The sequence below is a fragment of the Rhodotorula toruloides genome, assembly GCF_000320785.1.
Source record: "Rhodotorula toruloides NP11 unplaced genomic scaffold Scaffold17, whole genome shotgun sequence".
NCBI classification, from domain to species: Eukaryota; Fungi; Basidiomycota; class Microbotryomycetes; order Sporidiobolales; family Sporidiobolaceae; genus Rhodotorula; species Rhodotorula toruloides.
Window position 1 is genome coordinate 429,953 of NW_015622977.1, and position 18,996 is coordinate 448,948.

The window sequence follows — 18,996 nt, forward strand, 5'->3', positions numbered from 1 at the left end:
CGACGACCGCGGGGGTCATCGACGACCTGCGACGCTTCTTCGGCTGCCGCTTCGCCTCGAGCGCCCTTTGTTCCTCGAGTTCCGCCTCACGCTGCGCCTGCGCCTGAGCCGCAAGCTCCTCTACGAACGTGAGGAGCGGCTTGGGTTTGGGACGGGGGCCGGGAGCGGGAGGTGGGGTGGGCGCCTTGGGGCGGATGACGGGTCGGACGAACGAGTCCACGCGGCGGCCCTGGCGGAGAAGGAGGGGTGCGTCGGGGTGTTTGGTGCCCTTCATGTTGCGGACGTACATCTGCAACGAAGTCTGCGTGCGTTCGAAGCGAATTGACAAGGTCAGCGGGGACGAGTTCCTCGGGAGGCTGACGGCGGCCGGCAACGCACCATCTTGGACGCCTGGTCGCGTGCGCCGAGGTCGTACGTCTTGCGTTCTGCATGAGTGAAGTGGTGGTCGGGGCACCAGACGCAGGGGAGAAGGACGCCTGTTGACACCACGATCCGAGCGGGGGAGGGGTCAGCTCGCCGTCGAGGGTTCGCGCGGGCGTGGGAGCAAGCAAGCGCACCTTCTTCGCCCTTGAAGGTGAGCAGGACCGTGTCCTTGGGCAGGCGCTTCTTGTTGCGCACCGGCTGCACCTCGAACGCGAACTTGTATCCGGCCGCCCAAGCACACGAGACGTGGACGTGCTTGAGGCAGTCCTCGCACTTGACGGTGCACCCGACGCCGCGCTCCTTGCAGATCACGCACTGCTGCATCACGGAAACCAGCAAGCGTGAGCACGATGAACACCCAAACGAGCGAGCGAACGAGCGAGGACAAGCTCACCGCGTTGACACGCGTCTCGGGGAGGGAGCCAAACCCTTCGACTGGGTAGATCAGCCCAGGCAGACCAAGCTGCAGCTCACGGTGCCACACTGCACACAGCGAATGGACATAGCTGCGGCGCGAGCGGAGCGAAAGTCAGCAGGCAACTCACAAGTCCTCATCGAAGCGGGACTCACTTGGACAGCTCCGTCTCCTTGAGGCAGTCGAGCGCCGTCATCGGCGAGCTCGGGTCGACGTTCTGCGGCGGAGGGCACAGGACGCAGTGCGGGTGCAGCACCAGCGGCTTGCGCTCCTTGTCCCGCTCGCACATGTTGCAGAGCCACTCGTCGTGCGGGATCTCGTAGTCGAGGTCGACGCCGTAGCAGGCTGCAGTCAGGAGCGTTAGCGAGTAAAGTCGATGCAAGAGAGGGTTGACGCACAGGCATGGTACGAGATGGTGCAGTTGTCACACTGGAAGAGCGCCGTCTTCGGCTCGAACCGCTTGCAGAGCAGGCACGGCTTGGGCGGGATGACCGGCTTGGGCGGTGGAGGAGTCGGCTCCTTCGACGCGGCGGCGAGGGCGGCCTGCGAAAGAAAGGGAGTCAGGGCGAGACTTCGACCGCGAGGGAAAAGACGGACGCACCTCTTCAGCCAGGCGTTTCGCTTCCTCCGCTGCAACCCTTTCGCGCTCCTTCTTCGAGTCCTTCTTCTTGTCCGGAACAGGCTTGAGCTCGTCGCCGTAAGGCGGGTACTGGGCGCCGTCTGGAGAGAACCTCATGTCAACTTCCACCTCTGCCGTCCTCGAATGACAAAGGAACGCACAGTGCCGCCACCGAATCCCGCAGTTCTCGCACATGACCATCGGGTTCGGCTTGACCTCGAGGTCGCAGATGTTTTCGGGACACCAGTACCACTTTTCCGTCTCGGTCGTCTCGCAGATCGCGCAAAACCTGTTGCGCTTCTGAGCGGGCGTCTTGGGCGGCGGAGCGATCGAAGCTTGATCGTCGGCCTCGTCGTCGCGCTCCTCGAGCTCTTCGAAGACGTCACGCGTGACGCGCCTCCTCGACTGCCGCCCACTGCGGGTCGCCACGACAGTCGCCTTCTCCTCCGGCTGCTGCGGCTCGTCCTCTTGCAACGTGTGGCCGACATGGACATAGTACCGCTTGACGACATCGCTCATCTTCTTCGTCTTGATCATCTTGGCAATCTCCTCAATGTCGTTGTGATGCTGCTGCGCGCCCTCGACGAGCTTGCGCTTCTCCTCCTCGTTCCACGATGCGTGTCCAAGCGAGGAGATCAAGACTTTGCGCAGCGCGGCGATCGTGTCGTTCACGTTGCCCTCCTTCTGCTCGATGAGCGAGACGGCGCGGTTGAGGACGTCGACGCCGCAGGTCTGGTACATGCTCGTCTTCTTGACGCGCTCAAAGAGCTCGGCGAGCGCCTCGTCCGACACCTTGTCCGTCGGACGCCAGATGACCTGGACCGCTTCTTCCTCTCCTCGCGGGATGATCTCGATGACTGCGTGGGCGGAGCTGTCAGCGCTCACTCACTCTCTCGTCAAAAAATCGTCTCCACGCACGCTTGGGCTTCTTCGTCTTATCCTTCTCGACCCGCCCGAGCGGTGTCGAAGCCCGACTCCGCTTCGGCTGGAAATACTGCTTCGCCGGCCCAGGCGTGCTCTCTTGCTGGCCGCGGACGGGATCCCAGTCGGGCACGATGCATTGGAAGCGGTTGCCAAGACGCTGCGAGCGGGAACGCGTCAGCGAGGAGAGAATCAGAGTGAGGGAGAAGGGACGAACCGTAGAGGCGCGAGGATAGAGCGAGTCGTGCGGGTCGAGGATCTGGTAGGCGTTCGTGTGCATGCCTGCAGTCGCGACGAGTCAGGCACTGCAGCAAGAGGAGCGGGAGACGAGTCGACGAACCGAAGTACCGGTACGGCCAACCGTTCGTCATCCGCCAGTCGTGCGGGTCAGGGCGAACGCCAGGTCCGACTGCGACAGGGTCCAAGATTAGTCCTCGCCCAGAGACAAGCTGGCGAAACTCGAACGCACCCTCCCTCGCCTTTCCCTTCTTGCTCGCGTGCAACATCTGGCTCGTCCCAGGCGGCGCAACCGTCTTGACCCTCGCAGCCGCCTCAATCGCAGCCTTCCTCACAGGCGGCGGCAACCCCGTCTCGGCCCATGTCTCGACCTCCTCGTCGTGAGCGCGCGAGCAGGGCGCGCAGGACCAGCCGTAGCCTGCTTTGGGCTTGGCGGCGAGAGGTGGGTCGACGCAGTTCAGGTGGTAGACGTTGGCGCAGCGGGCGCAAGAGACGGATTCGGCGCTGTAGAGAAAGAGTTAGCTCAGCTCAGGAGACTTCAGGGGAAGATCTCGCTCACTTGGCTGCCCACCGACTGCAGACGCAGCATCCACGCTGAGCGTCGCAGAGCTCGGCGCCGGTCCCGACTTCGCAAAGTACGAACTCGAAGTGCTCCTGCAGGAAGGTGATGATCTCCGCTGCGAACGAGCGAGTTGTCAGTAACTTCGAAAGGGTCGCAAGTCAGCGAGACTGAACGAACCTGGCGCGTTCTGCACTTTATAAGTCGGGAGGGCGTCGAAGTAGCGATGCAGGTAGCGGTCGTAGAGCTGTGAAAGTGCGAGCAGCTCAGCACAAGCGATTTCTGAACGTCCTCGGACCTGAACCCACCTGATGCCAGTAGAACGTGTCCTTCTCCCGCTTGTAGACCTCGAGCTCTTCGATGTGGTCGCGGTGCTTGACCATGCACACGCCGCGAATGTACGAAGCCGGGACGGTGTCGGAATGCATCGTCGCGACAATGATGCGGTGGTCGGCGACATAGCGGTTCGTGATGTCGCGCGTGCGGAAGTAGTACCCTACTCGTACACGGAGCTCGGTCGTCGGGACGGTGCGGGATGAGCTGGTTGTGGGCGGAGTGGGAGAGTCGGACGCGGCTTTGGGGACGGGCTGGAGGATCTCGATCACACGGGCGATGAGGTAGGGTTCGCCCTCGCGGTCGTCCCATGGTGGCGAGACGTAGACATGGTCTGCGGGCGCAGCGCGGGGAGTGGGTGAGGCAAGCGAGCGGTGCGGAGATGAGGGAGGGGGGGCAAGAGGTCAGCGAGGCGCGGTGAGCGAAGGAGGACAGCAGACGGACCGTTCGGGACGAGGGGCTTGCCATCAAAGACCAGTGGCCCTGTCGCCTTGATCGCCCTGGTCGCTGCGCGCGGCATGGCGCCGTCTGAAGCGCGACGAGGGAGAGGGAGGGGAGGGGTTCTCGAGGCTCAAGAAGAGCGAGCGAGTGGTGGAGGGGTTGCTGGGTGCGCTGAGACTGACCAATCGGCGGCTGTGGAAGCGCTCCGACAGGCGATGCGCGCAGCAGAGCGACACAGCGCGAGGAGCGGGAGTTGTCGAGGTGAGAGAGTGAGGGCAGCAGGCGAGGGAGCGGAATGGCGTTCACAACTCGCTTGATGGGGGCTTTCTGTACATTCAGTGGCTTGCTGACACACTGTTGCTCACGCTCACGGTCGCGGAACTCTCGAAAGAGGCGGGAGGGCAGCGAGAGGGCAGCTCATTCTGTGAGGAGAGCGGAATGGGGCTGTATACGGCTACACCACGACTAGGAGACTCCCCGCTCATCCCACCCGACATTCCACACCGTGTGAGGGACCCTACGGAGCCTGAAGGCGCGCGAGGCGGCACGAGAGCCCTGGCGACCAGGACATTCGCGGCGACTGGCCCCCCGTCGTAAACAAGCGCGCCACGTTCAGGCTGAGCTGAAGAGAGTCCATGCCCTCAGCATAGAGAAGCTCCCTAAGCAAGGCTGCGCTGGTCCGCGCGAGAGGTGTAGCAGTCTCAGCAGGAGGTGTCGATGGACGGCGAGCGAGGCGTGCTCGGCGAAATCAGCCTTCCGCAAGCACATACGACCCTGCGCCGAGCACAAACACTCCTGCACGCCTCATTGAGAAGCCCTACGGCGTCACTGCACCCTCCTGTTGAGCCTGAAAGCCAGTTGTGCTGCAGGAGGAGTTGTGGGAGGAGGGGGTTGGCAGCGTAGTCTGGCGCGGTCGGGCAGGTCGCGGGTGGGTTCAGTGAGCTGTTGAGCGCCTGTTTGCTGCTGTGCTGTATCGTCAGGCAAGCTGGTGCGGTGTTTGAGGGAGCTGGTGGATGTTCATCTCTCCACTTCGCCTCCGCCTCATCACCACGAGGACTAACCACGCTTCACACGGCTCCTAACTGCTGGACTGGCCGCTAGCAGATCTTTTTCAGCGTCTTCGAAACCGGATGGCGCGGTCAGCATCGCTCGAGCGGGATGGCGAGGTCGCAGACAGCCTGGTCGAGGGTTCGCGGCGGCAGTACTTCCTTGGGACAGCCATGCTCGTGTTGGTCGTGCTGATGTGGACGTCGGTGTGTATTTAGCCCTCTTGAATGGCGCGGAGCTCGTCTGTTGCTATGGACGGACCGCACGACCCCTCCTTCGCACGCTGACCCTCCTTCGCCTCTTTCACAGGCGAGCTTCTTGATGAATAGTAAGTCAGGCGGTACCTGTGGACGAGATCAGTTGCCTCTGGAGGGCCTGCAACAGCAGCTGCTCTGCCTGGGGTTCTTTACCCTCGTCGACGGGTCGTCTCTGCCCGTACATCTTGCTCACCGTTCGTCTGCTTGCAGTCATGTTCACCGACATGAACTACGACAAGCCCTTCCTCGTCACCTGGCTCTGCACGGCCTCCTTCTCCCTCTACCTCGTCCGGCCCGCGTGGAAGTACTGGCGAACACGGCAACTCCCTCACGGCCACGCGACACTCGCCTTCCCTCCCCATTCCCTCTCCCGCACGACGTCAAAGAGCAGCGTAGACGGCATCCTCCGACCACCCCTATCTCGACGAAGAGACACGAATCGATCGCTCTCGCGCCCTCGTCCCTCTCGCAACGACATGGGACGGTACCTCCCCGTCCTCCCCGTCGATCCGCCTCTCACGACTCGCGATACAGCACTCCTTGCCTTCCTGTTCTGCGGACTTTGGTTCTGCGCGAACTGGGCGCTCAATGCGGCGCTCGGATACACGACCGTCAGTAGCACGACCATCCTCAGCTCGATGTCGGGCTTCTTTACCCTAGCGGCAGGTGCTTGCGCTGGCGTCGAGAGCTTCTCGGTCGGTAAGATCATGGCCGTTGTGCTCAGGTCAGTCCGCATCGTTTCTTGACGAGTCCTTTCCGCTTACCTCCTTCTCATGCAGCATCACAGGCGTAACAATCGTCTCTCTTGGCGACTCGAAGATGCCGACGTCTCCACCTGTCACCCCACCCCCCGCTAGCGATTCCGTCGGGGTCTTCAATGCTCCTACACCCTCGAACCCTCTCCTCGGCGACGCCCTCGCCCTCCTCTCCGCGCTCGCCTACGCCGCCTACGTCCTCCTCCTCAAAGTCCGCATCCGCAACGAAGCCCGCATCTCGATGACCCTCTTCTTCGGCTTCGTCGGCATCTTCAACATCCTCCTCATCTGGCCCGTCGGACTCTTTCTCGACCGGATCGGCGTCGAGAAGTTCGAGTTCCCGCACGGCAAGATGCTGTGGGCAAGCTTGCTCATTAACGCAGGCATCACCTTTGTACGTCTCGCTTCTCCGCCTCTCCCCGCTCGCCAGCTGACGAGTATCGAGCAGGTCTCGGACGCCCTCTACCTCCGCGCCATGCTCCTGACCTCCCCACTAGCCGTCACCCTCGGTCTATCTCTCACCATCCCCCTCGCTCTAGCAGGCGACATCCTGTACCGCCGCTCTGGCGAACCCATCTCGCTCGCATCCCTGTTGGGCGGGCTGCTCGTCCTCGGCAGCTTCGTAGCGAACGGCGTGCTGGATTTGAGGGAAGCGGAGAGGCAGAGCGAGGAGTTGGTGGAGGAATTGGAAGATGCGGAGGAGCGCGGACTTGGAGTCGAGCCGGAGAGGGAGCGGTTGCTGGGAGTTGAAGAGGAAGACAGGCTACCGGGGCCTAGTAGACGATTAGACTAGGACGAGATTCGCGGCTCGTCCGCGCACATGTACACAGTATGCTATCAGCTCATGACGCGACCTGCAGCAGCAAAGGTCGAGCGAGAGCAACTCGGTTGGCTTCCTCGCACGCTTCCCCTCTTCGGCGACAGCCAGGCAAGCATTTTTACATCTTCAACGCGAGTAGCAAACAGAGGAAGGGTGCTAGGGCTACACGGCGAGTGAGATACAGGATGCGAGAGTGCGAAAGGAATGGTGTGAGCCGACCAGCGACCCGTCAGATGCGCGGAGGAAGGTCTACTGAAGCCTCTATGCACTCCGAAGGCGAAAAGGCGACCTAATACGGACTGCCTCGAACGGTGATCCGACCCGGTGCAAGGCAGATAGCGAATCCAAAGGCGAGGTTCTTGTAGAAACCCGCCTGGAGCGTCGAGCCGGGGGTCGTCCAGGGATTGTCGACGAAGGCTTGGCGAGGAGGAAGCGGGAAGAGCGAGGTGAAGCAGGCGGAGGACTCGACGCCGCCAAAGTTGGCCTGTCGAGCCGAGTTTCCGATGATGGCTGCGCGGTTCAGCAGGTTAGCTCACGCGCGACGCAGGCAAGCAGAGTCGAGAGCGCGCACTCGTGCTGTTGTGACCGCTCGCAGCGATTGCATAGCCAAAGTAACCGGTCGAGCCGCTGCGGAAGACGTTGTTCTTGATCGTCCCGCCGTACGTCCGCGATGCCGTCCGGTTGTCGCTGCCCCAGACGAGGCCACCAACAGCGACTCCGACCTTGATGAAGTTGGCGTTTGCGATGACCGTGTTTGACTGGACGACAGTGCCTGCGAAGGAGCCGCCGTACGGGTTGAAATCGACGAGGTTGATGCCGCCCATGAGCTGCCGGTCGTTCGAGATAACCATGTTGCCCTGGATGTTGCTGCCGAGAGCGCCAAAGATGACGACTTCGAGCAAGCGAGAAGAAGGAGGAAGGTCAGCTATCGCCGCTTTCGGGTATCGTAACGCTGCTACGCACTCGCGCCGTCCGTCGCATCGGTGACCGTGTTGCCCGTGACGGAGCTCGCCTTGCAAGCAATAGAGATGCCGTCGGCCCAGTTGTACGGTCCATAGGAGCCGGTCGAGTCTCGCTTGCGGAACTGCTGGGCGCTCGAAGGGGCGTGTCCTGCGCGACAGAGTGAGGATCGTCAGTATCGTCTCGCAATCGTTGACACCGCTCAGCCGGAGACGACTTGGTAGAGCTGACGATGTCGCTGAAGAACCGCGCTCGAGTCCGCTCGACGAGACGAAGCTTACCTGAAGGACCGATAGCGTTGTTGCTGATCGTCATGCTGCTACATTGGTTGCCGTCGCCTTCGGCAGCGTGCAGGCAAGACCACCCGCGAGGTCTGCGACAGGGCGGGCTCGTCAGACTCGAGACAAGACGGAAGGCTTGGCGTACGCACTCGAAAGCCCGAATCTGTGTGATGACCTGGCCGACGGTGTTGCCGCCGAACTCGAGAAGCGCCAACCCGCCCTGCAGAAGCCCGAGACCAGGCCGGTTGCCGTCAACCTGGATGTTTCGCAGGACGACGTTGTTCGCGCCAGGCCATGCGCCGTAGACCGCGCAGCTCTGATTGTTGGCCGTGACGCGAATAGTCGCGCGGGTGCTGCCCGTCGGATTGCCTGCGAGAGCCGGACGTCAGCTATCGCTATTTGCGAGAGCTCGAAGAAAGCGGCGAACCGTATGTCGTCAAGGTCTGCTGTGGAGCGGTGAAGAAGATAGCGTTCGTGGTCGAGATGACAGCGCCGGGACAGAGGACTGCCAAGGAGACAATGAGCAAGATGATCACACATGCAGACTCGAAGGAATCCGTCACGCACAGACTGTCGTCCCTTGTCCGCCATAGTAGAAGAGCGACGAGATCGTCGCATCAGTCGCAGTCGAGTCGAGGCAGGAAGCGCGAATTTGGAGTCGTCGCTTTTCCAGCGTTGTGTCCTCGTCTTCAGGGTGATCTCCAAACAAGTCTCGCTCGACCAGCGACGCCTCGCTGTGTAGCATCGATCGCGCGACTAGGGTTCCGCCTTCTTGTGCTGTCGAACTTGCGTTGATTTGAGCGTCGTGATCGAAGATGTGGCTCAAGGCGGAGAGAGGGAGGATTCGGGGAGTAGGGCGGATGTGCAAAGGCGTCGCTTTCGACGGGGCGGTCGCATCGGCGGTGGGAGCTGTAGGAAGCGGGTTCAGCGAAGTTCAAACGCGGTGATTCGGGGAGAATACGCACTTGGGGCAGTGGCGGCCAGAGGCAGGAGAAAGGCCGCGATGGTAGCGAAGCGACCAGCGCTTGCGAGCATTGCGAGGCTGAGGAGAATGTAGCGGACGAGAAGAAGAGGAGAATGAAGCAGGAGCGCCGGCGTCGTAGAAGGTGGTGCGAGAGAGCGAAGAGGCAGCGGCCGGAGAAATTAGCCTTTGAGACGAGATCAATCAATCCGACGCGCACTCGGCCTTCTCGATTGTACGCCTGCCGAAGAGCTAGAGACTGCCGCTCGCTGGCGGCGAGATGCGTCGAAGACGGATCCGACGTCCGCTTGAGAACGGCCGCCGGTTTAGGAAGGCCGGCACCTGGAGGCCCTCCGTACGTCTGCAGCCCGTTCTTCGCCCTTCGCCCAGTGCCGCAACGGTGAGCCAGCAGCCAGCTGCACACGGCGAGGCTAGAAGAGCGGCGCGAGAGGTCCAGGTCGACCAACCTAGACTTGACGAGGTGCGAGAAACTGCGAAAACGGCGGTCTCGAGGAAATGCAGCGAGACTACGCACGTCGTGGCCAAACATCCACAGTTGCTGTCGTCAGCGAAAACGGAGAAAGAACCGAAACGAACTGTCTATGGGGAACGGATGAGGGTGATACGGAATGTCGCGCTCAGTAGCGCGGGGTGAAGGCCGTCTGCGAAGAAGGCGGGTACAGCGGGACCTTTTGGTCGATGGTCGACGAAGGAGGGAAGGGCGAAGCAGACGAAACAGGTACAGACGACAAAGGGTAGGCGGGCGAAGTGGACTGAGACGGCGGTTGCGAGGAGTAGATGGGAGGCTGGGTGTACATCGGCGGCTGAGCGTAAGGTGAGAAGGGAGTCGCGGCGGGCGAGGCGTAGGGGACATGTTGGGGAAGACGAAAGTCGAATTCGAAGGTGCCGGCGAGTTCGGGGAAGTTGGAAGAGGCAGAGGGAGGCGGCTGCTGGATCGATGAGGTCGAGGGTGCAGCCCTAGTTGGGCGAGGCAGAGGGTGAGGAACCGGGCGCGGTCCTGTCGACTGCTGGTGGAGGGGAGCCGTCGGGTAGTTGCGGGCAGGAACGGCCGAAAAGTAGTCGCTCGGCGAGCTGAACGAGTCCGTCTTGTGGATGAGCGTCTCCTCCTCGCGGTCATGCATAAAGAGAGGCTGAGTGACGAGGTTCGGGTCGAGCGCCGTCCTGAGCGCGCGAGACGGGAAGGCATCGCCGCCCGACTCGTCCACGCGAGTGCGCTTGATCTGCCTTCGCTGATCGCGCAGCGCCGATAGCGCTGCTTCCTTGTCGAGGAGGAAGCGGATGACGCGACTGCCTTTGCGGCAGAGGCTCGAGAGGGAAGCCTGGCGCTCCATCTGCTTGTAGACGGCGTTGAGCATCGAGCGGATCTGGCTGACTTCGGAGCCGTCGGGGAAGGCGAGGATCTCGACGCCGAGAACGATTGCAGCGTTTGTGGCCTGTGCGCGGGAACGTGAGTACAAAGCTCGGCGGTGACGGGCGCCAAGGCCGTCTGCTGGAGAACAGCAGGACTCTCGCGCACCTTGTAGCTGAGACCTCCCCACCTGTTCCCTGAGCACGAAGGCGAACGGTAGACGGCAAGCAAGAGCTTGGCATACTTGATGGCCTGCGACCTCGAGTACTGGTACCGTTTGTCGGTGGCGGCGAGAAGCATCCAAGGGCGGTGGAGACGGAGAAACTCGCCGGCGAGCGAGATCTGAATCATGCAGGCCCTCATCTCGGTGACCGTGACGTGCGTCGTCGGCCGGAGGAGTGCGCCGGACGGGTCGAGGCGGAGCTGGTAGCGCGACGGGATCGACTCTTCAAACTCGCGCAACTCGGCGTCGAGGGCGAGGATCTCTTCGTACGGAACAGGGTGGATGCCGAAGGCGCGGTCGTTCTGCGGGATGGAATGTGAGCACGAAGGCTGGGTGACGCCGAGTGAACGAGCGCACCATCTTGCGGGCAAGAACGGCGAGCCTCATCTTGACGATGAGCGAGGTCATGGGCGTCTCCTCGAATTTGGCCCTGCGCTTCTCGACGCCGGCCATTGCAGTCGCTTCGTCGAGGATCTCGTCTGCGGGAGGTCAGCGACGTCAGTTTAGCCGGTGGACGGAGAGTGTGCCTGACAACGCACGGTCGTGGCAGTCGAGCGGGAGCTTGGTATCAACCTGTTCAACGAAAGAGTCAGCTTGAAGTCAGCGAGAGGACGAAGAAAGGGCACGCACCCCGTTGAGGTCAAAGACGGCCCACGTCCTGCTCAGACTCGCCGACGAAAGGATACAGAGCATGAACAAGTTCCAGAAGAGCCTCCTGCGCTCCTCGGCTTCGAAGAAGGTGTACTTGCCCGGACTGCGGTCGGGGTCGCGGTGCAGTCCGAGACTGAGGGCGATCTGGACGACAAGCGAGAGGAGACCCATGCCGGCGCCGCTGCGTTCGCCGGTCGAGATGAAGACGAAGTAGGTCGAGATAACAACCGTGGCGCGGACGGCTTCGACTGAGGGGTTGTCGAGGAACTGCAAGAGGAGCAGGATTGTCAGCTCCCGCTCCTGATCGACCTCGTCTGACCTCTGCCGCTAAGACGAGAAGCTCAGGCTCACCCTGCCGCACGTCAAGGCGATCATCGCTCCTTCGAGCCAGTAATCGACCGTCTTGTCCTTGTCCGCTCCAAATCCGTCGCGAATCGCACGCTTGACGGGCATCATCGCAAGACCGGTAGCGAGGACGCCGAGGAAGGTGGCGATAAAGAACGGGTCGATGGCCTTGTTGCGCTGCTCCTCGTCGGGGATGCGGAGGGCCGCTTCGAGGTCGCGCCACTTCTCCTCGAAAGACTGGAGGTGGACTGGGTGGGCGTACCTATGGGGCGAAGGACGTCAACTACGGCGCGAGAGGTGACGAGCAGCACGAGCGCGCACCAGGAGACGTAGCCGCTGAAGTACTTGTAGGCGGAGAGCGCCTGCTCGTGAATAGCTGCAGGCGCCTGCGTCAGTAGCAAGACCACTGTCAGTCACGACTTGCGAGACTCACGAAGGAACTTGAGGGCCTCGGAAAGCGGCGGCGCCTCCTTGCCGAAAGAGGCTGTTCCGAGCGCGCCAGGACTGAGCGGCGACGGCGCCGAGCTCATCATGCTAGGCGCAGGCGAGGCGCCCGCCTCGCTCGGTGCGCCGCTTCTCGTTGACGCAGACGAGCCGAGAACGAAAGCGGGCGACTGGGCGACGCCGAACTGCTGCGGCATGTGCTCGACGAACTGCTGCGCCTCGTCGACGAACTCGAGCCCGCGCTTGTTGCCTGGCGCCCAGCTGTCGGTGCCGGAACCCTCGACCACGACGAACTCCTTGATGGCGAGCTGGGCGAGGCCTTCGCAGAGGTCGTTGGCGCGGAGGTCCATCGCGAACTTGGGCGTGTTGGGAGCGTGTCTGCGTGGCGAAGCGTGTCAGTGGAGCTCGTTGAGCATGCCGAGGAAGGTCCCTCACGATGCAGAGGCGGAACCTTGACGACTCGTCTTCGAGGGGAAGTTGTCGACGGAGGCGGCGCCGGGCGAAGGCGGTTCCTCGAAGACGCCGTTCGGGGACGAGAGCTCGTCCTGCTGGCGCTGCGATGTGAGGTAGCGGACGAGCGACTCGAGGCGAGCGACTTGGTCGCGCAACTCCTCGTTGTCCGCCTGATCCCTCGCCTTGTACAGAGGTTCCGCCCCACACCTCGCCTCGAGTTTGGCACTGATCACAAGGATCCGACCTGTTGCACCGCAGCTTCTTCTTGCGGCATTGGGCGCAAGACGACGGCTTGCGGTTCCTCGTGCGCTTCGTCTTCTTCCCACCCGAATCCTTGCCGTCCTCGCTCCCATCGCCCTGCGACGCAGCGCTGTCCTTCCTCGTATCTTTCTTCGCCCTCTTGCCCGTCGACTTGGCGGCCGTCGAGCCAGAGAGGGATTGAGCCGGACTGAGGTCGGCAGGCGCGACGGTCCCGCTCGCGACTTCCGCACTCGACGTCGACCCCGACGAGCCCGACGCCTCGCGCCCGTGCATGTTGGGGATCGACGAGTCGAGCGCACCGAATGCGGCGGACGAGAAGAGCGAGTCCGTTGTCCCTCCTTCACTCGTTCCCAGCCCAGCTCCTCCCGCTCCTCCTCCTCCTCCGAGGTCGAGGTAGCTCGCGTCGAACGCGGCTTGTCCGTTGTCGCCGAACAGCTGAGCGAAGAGGGCGTTGGTGTCACTCATGCGAAGCGATGCGAGATGGGGTGAAGTAGCCTGTGTCGAGAAGAGAAGTCAGCAACAGTCAGCTCGGCGAAGCACTTGGACTTGCGCAGCGGCTGTTCGCAAGTGTCCTTGGCGGCTGTACGCTCCTTGTGTATGCTACACGAGGTGCTGGCGTGTTTCCGAGCGGGGTCGCGCGATGGGCGGGTGGGGAGGAAAGAGAACAGCGAGTGCGCCTCTGTGGGCTAGTCGAGCGGTGTGTGTGGACTCCAGCAGGTGCAGCAGTCGTCCTCAGCGTGTCGAACAAGCCAGCGAAGCAGTGTGAGCGAGCGAGAGGAGTTCAAAGGCCCTCGTGGGAGTCGATTGGGGAGCAGCGGAACTCCGGACGCAACCTTGTTCGCGAGGTAATGCCAGTCGTATTCCCACGCTTGTGATGCGCCAATACAATCCCGTCCGCGCCTCCTCCTTGCCCACCTCAAACCCCGCTTCGAGAACAGCGCAAGCGTAGATCCCCTGCTATTGCTGCCAACACCGCCATTCGTCGCCGTTCGAGTGCTGGAAGACGACCCGCCGTGTTCGCAGGCCGGCGGAGACGGAGCGTACGAACGTCCGTGCGGAATTAAGCATGCGACTCGGAGATTGTCCTCGACTTGCTCGATTTGCCGGCGGGCGGGCGGACGGGCTGCAAGTTCGCTTCGCTCGTTGCTGCAAAGGCTGGTAGGTTCCGAGGCGGGAGGCGGAGATGTCGAAAGTACGTCCGGCGTCTAGGCGATAAACACGAGGGAGTTGGCGAAGGCGAGGAGGACGAGAGCCGCTGCTGTCGGCGCAATGCGTAGATGCGACGCAGCAGCCTTGAGCGAGAATGCTGGACAGACAGAGTTGTCGGACTGCAAGGGTCAAGGATTAGGACGACCGGCCTCATGCGAGTGAGAAAGCAGAGAAAGTCAACGGACGAGCGGGTTGGCTGGACAACAGCCGCTTTGGGTCGTCAAGCTCGCGTCAAGACCTAAAGCCTTCACGAACGGTGCACGCCGTGTCAGTCAGCTTGCCAGTAGAAAGGCGAGACTCGTCCGTACCGACTGATTACCCCATCCCGCCCACCTTTCACACGGGACCTGCTCAAAATCGACGATCCATGAGCCAAAGTCATTGTAGCCGTACGAGGCGTTGACGGGGAAGAAGGAAAGAGGGATCGCGGGGGAGGGGGAGGAGACGTCGAAGTGAAGGAAGAAGCCGCTACTCGTACAGGCAGTCAGTTTCTCAACGAAGCACAGGAAGCGAGGATCGCTGCTCACGCTTTGCTGTGGAGGAGAAAGGGTCCCGTCAGCCGTTGCCGCCGGAAAGCGAGACAGCGCCGACTCACTTTGGCTTCGAGGCGGTTGCCCCGCACCAGGTCTTGTCAGGGTCGTACAGCGGCGGAGCGGGACACTTGTCCTGCACATTCACGTCTCGTCAGTCCGCCCTTACCTCGTACAAGCGAGCAAACGCACCGTGATCTTGACCACAACACTCGCATTCCTCCTCTGCTCGTCATTCAGTAGCCACTCCGGCGTCGCACCGTAGGTCTGGAGTAAGGTGAGATTGAAGCATTGTCCGCATGCTGGGCCGGAAGCGAGTGATGAGCCGTAGGCGGCTTGGGAGAGCGCGGCGGTGGGGAAGTAAGTCGAGCCGGTCGAGCAGCCGCATCTGAGGAGGTCGAGTCCGGTCAGCACGGGAACGAGCAAGCTGAACAGTCGCACGCACGAAGCGAGAGCGCCAAGGGTGAGGTCGTAGTGCGTCAGCGAAGCCTTTCCTTGCTGAGGGATGGGGAGGGTCGAGATGTTCTTGCCGACCGCCGGTGTAACGAATGTCGCCGTCAAGAGCAAGACCAGAATGCCGGTGGCTCGAACTCGCTGGCAGCGACGTTGCGGAACCATGCGAGCTGGTGGATGAAGCGATGAAGCGAAAGGAGGGAGGTGACGAGAGCAGGGGCGCGAGCGGGACTGGCGGGACGTGACGGGCCTCAAGCGGCGTGTTCGTGTAGCTCAGGCATGGCAAGCACGCGATCGCCAGGCGAGGGGAAGGCGGACAGCGAAGCTGGCGGAGCGAAGGAGGGTAAGGCTGAGTGAGAGCAGGCGGACGGATAAGTTGCGCGCTTCCGAGCTACAGGCGGTGTAGAACGAGTCGTAAGCCGCAAGAGCGAGAAGTGAGCGCGATCCAGCCGGAAGGGAGGAGAGGAGAACCGAGAGACGAAGCCAAACGCAACCCTCTCCAGGCGCGTAGTGGCAGGAATGGATAGCAAGCGAGATGAGGAGACGTGGGAGAGAGGGATACTACGATGCGTCGGAAAGCGAAGACCTTGGGAGCGGGAGCAAAGAGGCGCAAACGCTGCACCCCCCAAACCCCGCCCATCAGACACCATTCCTCCCTCCTTCTCCTCCGTGCGTGCGCGAGCCCGTACACATCGAGACGCGCTTAGGTCGCTGTGAGACGAAGAGGAAGGTTAGTCGCCAATCAGAACGGGACGAGGGAGACGCGGGCAACTCACCGTACTTGCGAGTCCACTCCCTCGCGGTCGACTCGTACCTCGCCCTGTCAGTCTTGTAGAGGTTGGCAATCTCGGGAACGAGAGGGTCGTCGGGGTTCGGGTCCGTCAAAAGCGAGCAGATCGAGAGGAGGACTGCAGAAAGCGCCAAGGCGAGTCAGCGGAAGAACCTTACCACCAGGGCGAGAGTCCGACGCACCCTTCGAGATGGTCAGTGCGGGCGACCACTGTTCTCGCAGAATGTCGAGGCAGATCGAGCCGTTTGCGTTGATACTGCGGGTGGAGGAACAGGTCAGCGCAAGTGTCGAAGGGCTTGGCTCCCTCCTGTGACGCACTTGGGGTGGTAGATCTTGGTCGTGAAGGCAACCTTGGGAGGCTTGAAAGGGTAGTCGGTCGGGAAAGTGATGGTCAGGAAGAAGACGCCGCCCGAGTATGGCGAGTCGGCGGGACCCATGATCGTCGCCTGCCACCTGGAGGGGTCGGAACAGGGTCAGCGGAAAGTGATGAGGCAACAACGTCGACGCGAGCTCACCTGAACAAGTCATCGCCGGTCGGGCCAGCAGAGCACGACGACGGCGGGTCGCGTCCGAGGTCGAGCAATTCCTTGTTGATGCGCTTCAAAGCCCTGTGGACGTCACGCAAGCAGCAGCCAAGTCAGCCAGCCATTCATCTCGCGTATCGGCCGGATTGTGGGTGATCTGCCACGAGCGTGAGCACGCAGGTCGAGAGCGAACACATTCGGTTGTAACAGCTCAGCGGAAGCCAGCTGCTTGACGAGTGCATGGTCAGTGAGCTTGCCAGCTTCGAGAACATGCGAAATACACGCACCAAACTGTGTGGACCGGACGGGAAGCGCTGTGGCACTCGCCGGCTGATGAAGCATCGAGGCGGCAACACTCCCTCCTCCAACGCCAGGACGCCGCAGAGTCGCACACCAATAGTCCTGCATTCTCTCATGCCCGCCTGGTATGTCTATTGCTGCGCCGCGCGAGAGGACACCTTGTGCACGAGACTCCGTCGGCGGCCACCAGTCGAGCAGGTCGTCCCGCGTCCCTCGCGCACCGCGCAGGCGTCCGAGCAGACCAGACAGGGCGTAAGGCAGCAAGGCGAGGCCAGACTGGCGCGAGCAAGCTTACATGTCGTCTGTGTGGCGAGGTCGTGTGGTGGTGAGAGCGAGGGAGTGTGCGACTTAGAAGTCAAGTCCACAGTCTCTCGCCAACATAGCAGCGAGGAGCAGCGCCAGTAGCGTGGAACAGCTCACAATGCTTTCGTAATATTTGTGCGGGCACGGGCGTAACCAGCGGAGGAGGTGTGCGCAGCTGTTCTTCCTGAGGCAGTCGGCGTCGCAGACTCTCACGTCCTCGCCAGAGCTACTCCAACGGCTTGATGAGGCGTGTTCAACGCATGAACTACGCGGGAGGGCCAGATGGGTGCTTGAGCCGTCGAATTGCCTCGTTCGCTTGTCGTGCCGCGTCTCGCAATCCCAGGCTCGCAGCGTGCTTGCCCGATCTGACGAACCACTGCTCCGCCGAAATGGGGTCCTTTGACATCTACACGGCAGCGAAAGCATTAGCCAACAGCAACGGCGCGAGAAGCAACGAAAGAACGCACCTCGCTCAGCTTGCCGAGGTTGTAGCTCGACACGATTGCCGTCAACTCGCACTCGCGCTCCTCCCGCTCGACAAGAGGGACGTCTTTGCCGCCTCGCTGCGCGTCAGCCTCCTTGCGGCAGCCGTTGGCAATGTTCAGCGACTGGCGCGCCCATCGCGCGGACGCCTCGATCGCTTGTTGCGAGGGTGACGGAGCGGCGACGAGTGCGGAAGAGAGGTTGTTCATCTGGTCACAAACGTCGTCAGAGAGGTTGTGGGAGACTCGCAGGGCAAGAGCGTACGAGGGTAGCAGCGTGACACCGGTTGCCGATCGGAGGCGGCGCAGGCCTTGGGCCTTCCTTCGGTGGAGGCGGGAGGAGGATGGCGATGGCCTGTTGTAGCAAGGGCTGGGCGAACCTGAAAGCCGAAGGGTGTCAGCGAGGGCAGACATTCGAGTTTTGGGAGCCAACGCACTCGATCTTTCCCATTCGCGAGTACAGGTCGCCGAGCCGCTCCATTGCTGCTACGACCTCGACGTCATTCAGCCATTCCGGCAGTTGCAGCGTCTCGTCGTCCTTGATCTCGCCCTTCTTCGTCGACGCCTGCGGACCGGCTGCGGGTACCGGCGCATCCTGAGAAGCCATCTCGTCTTTGACCCGCTGCTTCTGCTTGTCGGTCATATTGAGGCGCATGAGCTCCTGCAGCGCCCATGTGTAGTACCGCTCGGCTTCGCTCGTGCCTTCCGCCCCTCCAAGCCTGATCCACAAGTCTCCCAGCTTCATCGCGATCCCGGCGCCGCGCTTGACCTCCTCGACGCTCGGCTGCGCTCCTTCGCCCACCTTGAAGCCGTCGATGAGCGCCGCAATAGGCTGAAAGCCCGTGTCGTACGCTGCAATCGCCTTCGACAACTCGCCTGCCTCTTCCCACATCGCACCCCACCGAACAGCGATGCCCGTCAGCCGCATGACGGCTTCCTCCTGCGTCTTGCCGAGCTCGCCAGTGTGGAAGAGGTCGAGAGCGAGCGAGTAGGCGGCTTCGAAGAGAGTCGACGAGCTCTCATGCTCGCCCGTAGACTGGGCACGAAGGGCGGAGCGAAGTTTCGAGCGGATAGGGTGACTCGCCGTGTCGGGATAGGCCGTGAAACTGCCGTAGAACTGCCACAGACCGTACGACGTCGCTCCGATGCCTGGTGCGAGAGGGTGGATCACGGGGTGAGCTCTCGCGGCTGTTCCAGAGGTCAGGATGAGTCGAAGCTAACGCACCGATGAGAGCGAGAGTTCCAAACACATGTGCGACCCTGATCCCGCCCTTCGATGGCTGCTGGTGTCCAGCGTGCGTCGAAGCGAAGCGAACAGCTGATGACGGCGGTTTCAGGGTATGCCCGCGCGCGACAAGCCGCTGTGTGGGTCGGGAAGGCCTCAAAAGCCTCAGCGGTGCTCGTATAGCCATTTCCTGCAGCAACGCGGGTTGTGTCGAGCAGTGTGGAAGCGAGCGAGTTTCTCGGGATGGTTGCCCTCGTCCACAGCCGCTCAACTCGCTGAGCTGCTTTGAGACCGCCCAGACAGGCCTTCTGAGCTTCCTACAAGTCCAGCAAGACCGCGGCCTAGCCACCAACCTCGCTACTCCCGCCGCTGCACCCTCCTGCCCCACCTTTCCTCGGGTTGCCT

The 18,996-nt window shown here is 62.2% G+C and overlaps 7 protein-coding genes across 7 annotated transcripts in view; 1 reads left to right on the forward strand and 6 right to left on the reverse strand.

Moving 5' to 3' along the window:
* The window catches only part of RHTO_02316 (PHD finger and BAH domain protein (Snt2)), a gene marked incomplete at both ends in the record, with an annotated part of 6,422 nt that extends 2,395 nt beyond the window's left edge, over positions 1–4,027 (reverse strand). The window contains 16 exons of the mRNA XM_016415993.1: positions 8–289; positions 379–476; positions 558–741; positions 818–929; positions 994–1,183; positions 1,237–1,381; positions 1,440–1,558; positions 1,619–2,314; positions 2,376–2,538; positions 2,596–2,660; positions 2,719–2,787; positions 2,848–3,119; positions 3,175–3,292; positions 3,355–3,421; positions 3,483–3,841; positions 3,952–4,027. Of these exons, the coding sequence (XP_016272051.1) occupies positions 8–289; positions 379–476; positions 558–741; positions 818–929; positions 994–1,183; positions 1,237–1,381; positions 1,440–1,558; positions 1,619–2,314; positions 2,376–2,538; positions 2,596–2,660; positions 2,719–2,787; positions 2,848–3,119; positions 3,175–3,292; positions 3,355–3,421; positions 3,483–3,841; positions 3,952–4,027 (3,015 nt within the window). The remainder of the gene's footprint in view (positions 1–7; positions 290–378; positions 477–557; positions 742–817; positions 930–993; positions 1,184–1,236; positions 1,382–1,439; positions 1,559–1,618; positions 2,315–2,375; positions 2,539–2,595; positions 2,661–2,718; positions 2,788–2,847; positions 3,120–3,174; positions 3,293–3,354; positions 3,422–3,482; positions 3,842–3,951) is intronic.
* A 1,051-nt stretch (positions 4,028–5,078) lies between these two features.
* RHTO_02317 (thiamine-repressible mitochondrial transport protein THI74) lies at positions 5,079–6,800 on the forward strand (the record flags this gene model as incomplete). The annotated part of the gene is made up of 5 exons (XM_016415994.1): positions 5,079–5,201; positions 5,305–5,323; positions 5,463–5,976; positions 6,032–6,401; positions 6,456–6,800. 5 exons carry the CDS (start codon positions 5,079–5,081, stop codon positions 6,798–6,800), a joined length of 1,371 nt encoding a protein of 456 aa, XP_016272151.1.
* Positions 6,801–7,116: 316 nt separating this feature from the next.
* On the reverse strand, positions 7,117–9,103 carry RHTO_02318 (uncharacterized protein; the record flags this gene model as incomplete). The annotated part of the gene is made up of 8 exons (XM_016415995.1): positions 7,117–7,337; positions 7,399–7,719; positions 7,791–7,937; positions 8,069–8,160; positions 8,218–8,437; positions 8,496–8,573; positions 8,636–8,977; positions 9,034–9,103. The coding sequence occupies 8 exons, from the start codon at positions 9,101–9,103 to the stop codon at positions 7,117–7,119; spliced, it is 1,491 nt and encodes a 496-aa protein (XP_016272057.1).
* A 564-nt stretch (positions 9,104–9,667) lies between these two features.
* On the reverse strand, positions 9,668–13,240 carry RHTO_02319 (transcription factor; the record flags this gene model as incomplete). Its single annotated transcript, XM_016415996.1, has 10 exons — positions 9,668–10,483; positions 10,567–10,923; positions 10,979–11,100; positions 11,161–11,194; positions 11,252–11,539; positions 11,624–11,879; positions 11,939–11,993; positions 12,051–12,439; positions 12,497–12,739; positions 12,768–13,240. 10 exons carry the CDS (start codon positions 13,238–13,240, stop codon positions 9,668–9,670), a joined length of 3,033 nt encoding a protein of 1,010 aa, XP_016272017.1.
* Positions 13,241–13,980: 740 nt separating this feature from the next.
* RHTO_02320 (endoglucanase V-like protein) lies at positions 13,981–15,132 on the reverse strand (the record flags this gene model as incomplete). Its single annotated transcript, XM_016415997.1, has 7 exons — positions 13,981–14,103; positions 14,170–14,229; positions 14,293–14,452; positions 14,512–14,517; positions 14,580–14,650; positions 14,707–14,902; positions 14,960–15,132. 7 exons carry the CDS (start codon positions 15,130–15,132, stop codon positions 13,981–13,983), a joined length of 789 nt encoding a protein of 262 aa, XP_016272047.1.
* Positions 15,133–15,670: 538 nt separating this feature from the next.
* RHTO_02321 (ubiquitin-conjugating enzyme E2 D/E) lies at positions 15,671–16,478 on the reverse strand (the record flags this gene model as incomplete). Its single annotated transcript, XM_016415998.1, has 6 exons — positions 15,671–15,678; positions 15,744–15,875; positions 15,940–16,013; positions 16,076–16,210; positions 16,273–16,365; positions 16,477–16,478. Coding segments are annotated over 6 exons (444 nt in total).
* Positions 16,479–17,149: 671 nt separating this feature from the next.
* RHTO_02322 (uncharacterized protein) lies at positions 17,150–18,778 on the reverse strand (the record flags this gene model as incomplete). The annotated part of the gene is made up of 5 exons (XM_016415999.1): positions 17,150–17,290; positions 17,352–17,576; positions 17,632–17,746; positions 17,804–18,515; positions 18,592–18,778. The coding sequence occupies 5 exons, from the start codon at positions 18,776–18,778 to the stop codon at positions 17,150–17,152; spliced, it is 1,380 nt and encodes a 459-aa protein (XP_016272029.1).
* Positions 18,779–18,996: the final 218 nt, after the last annotated feature.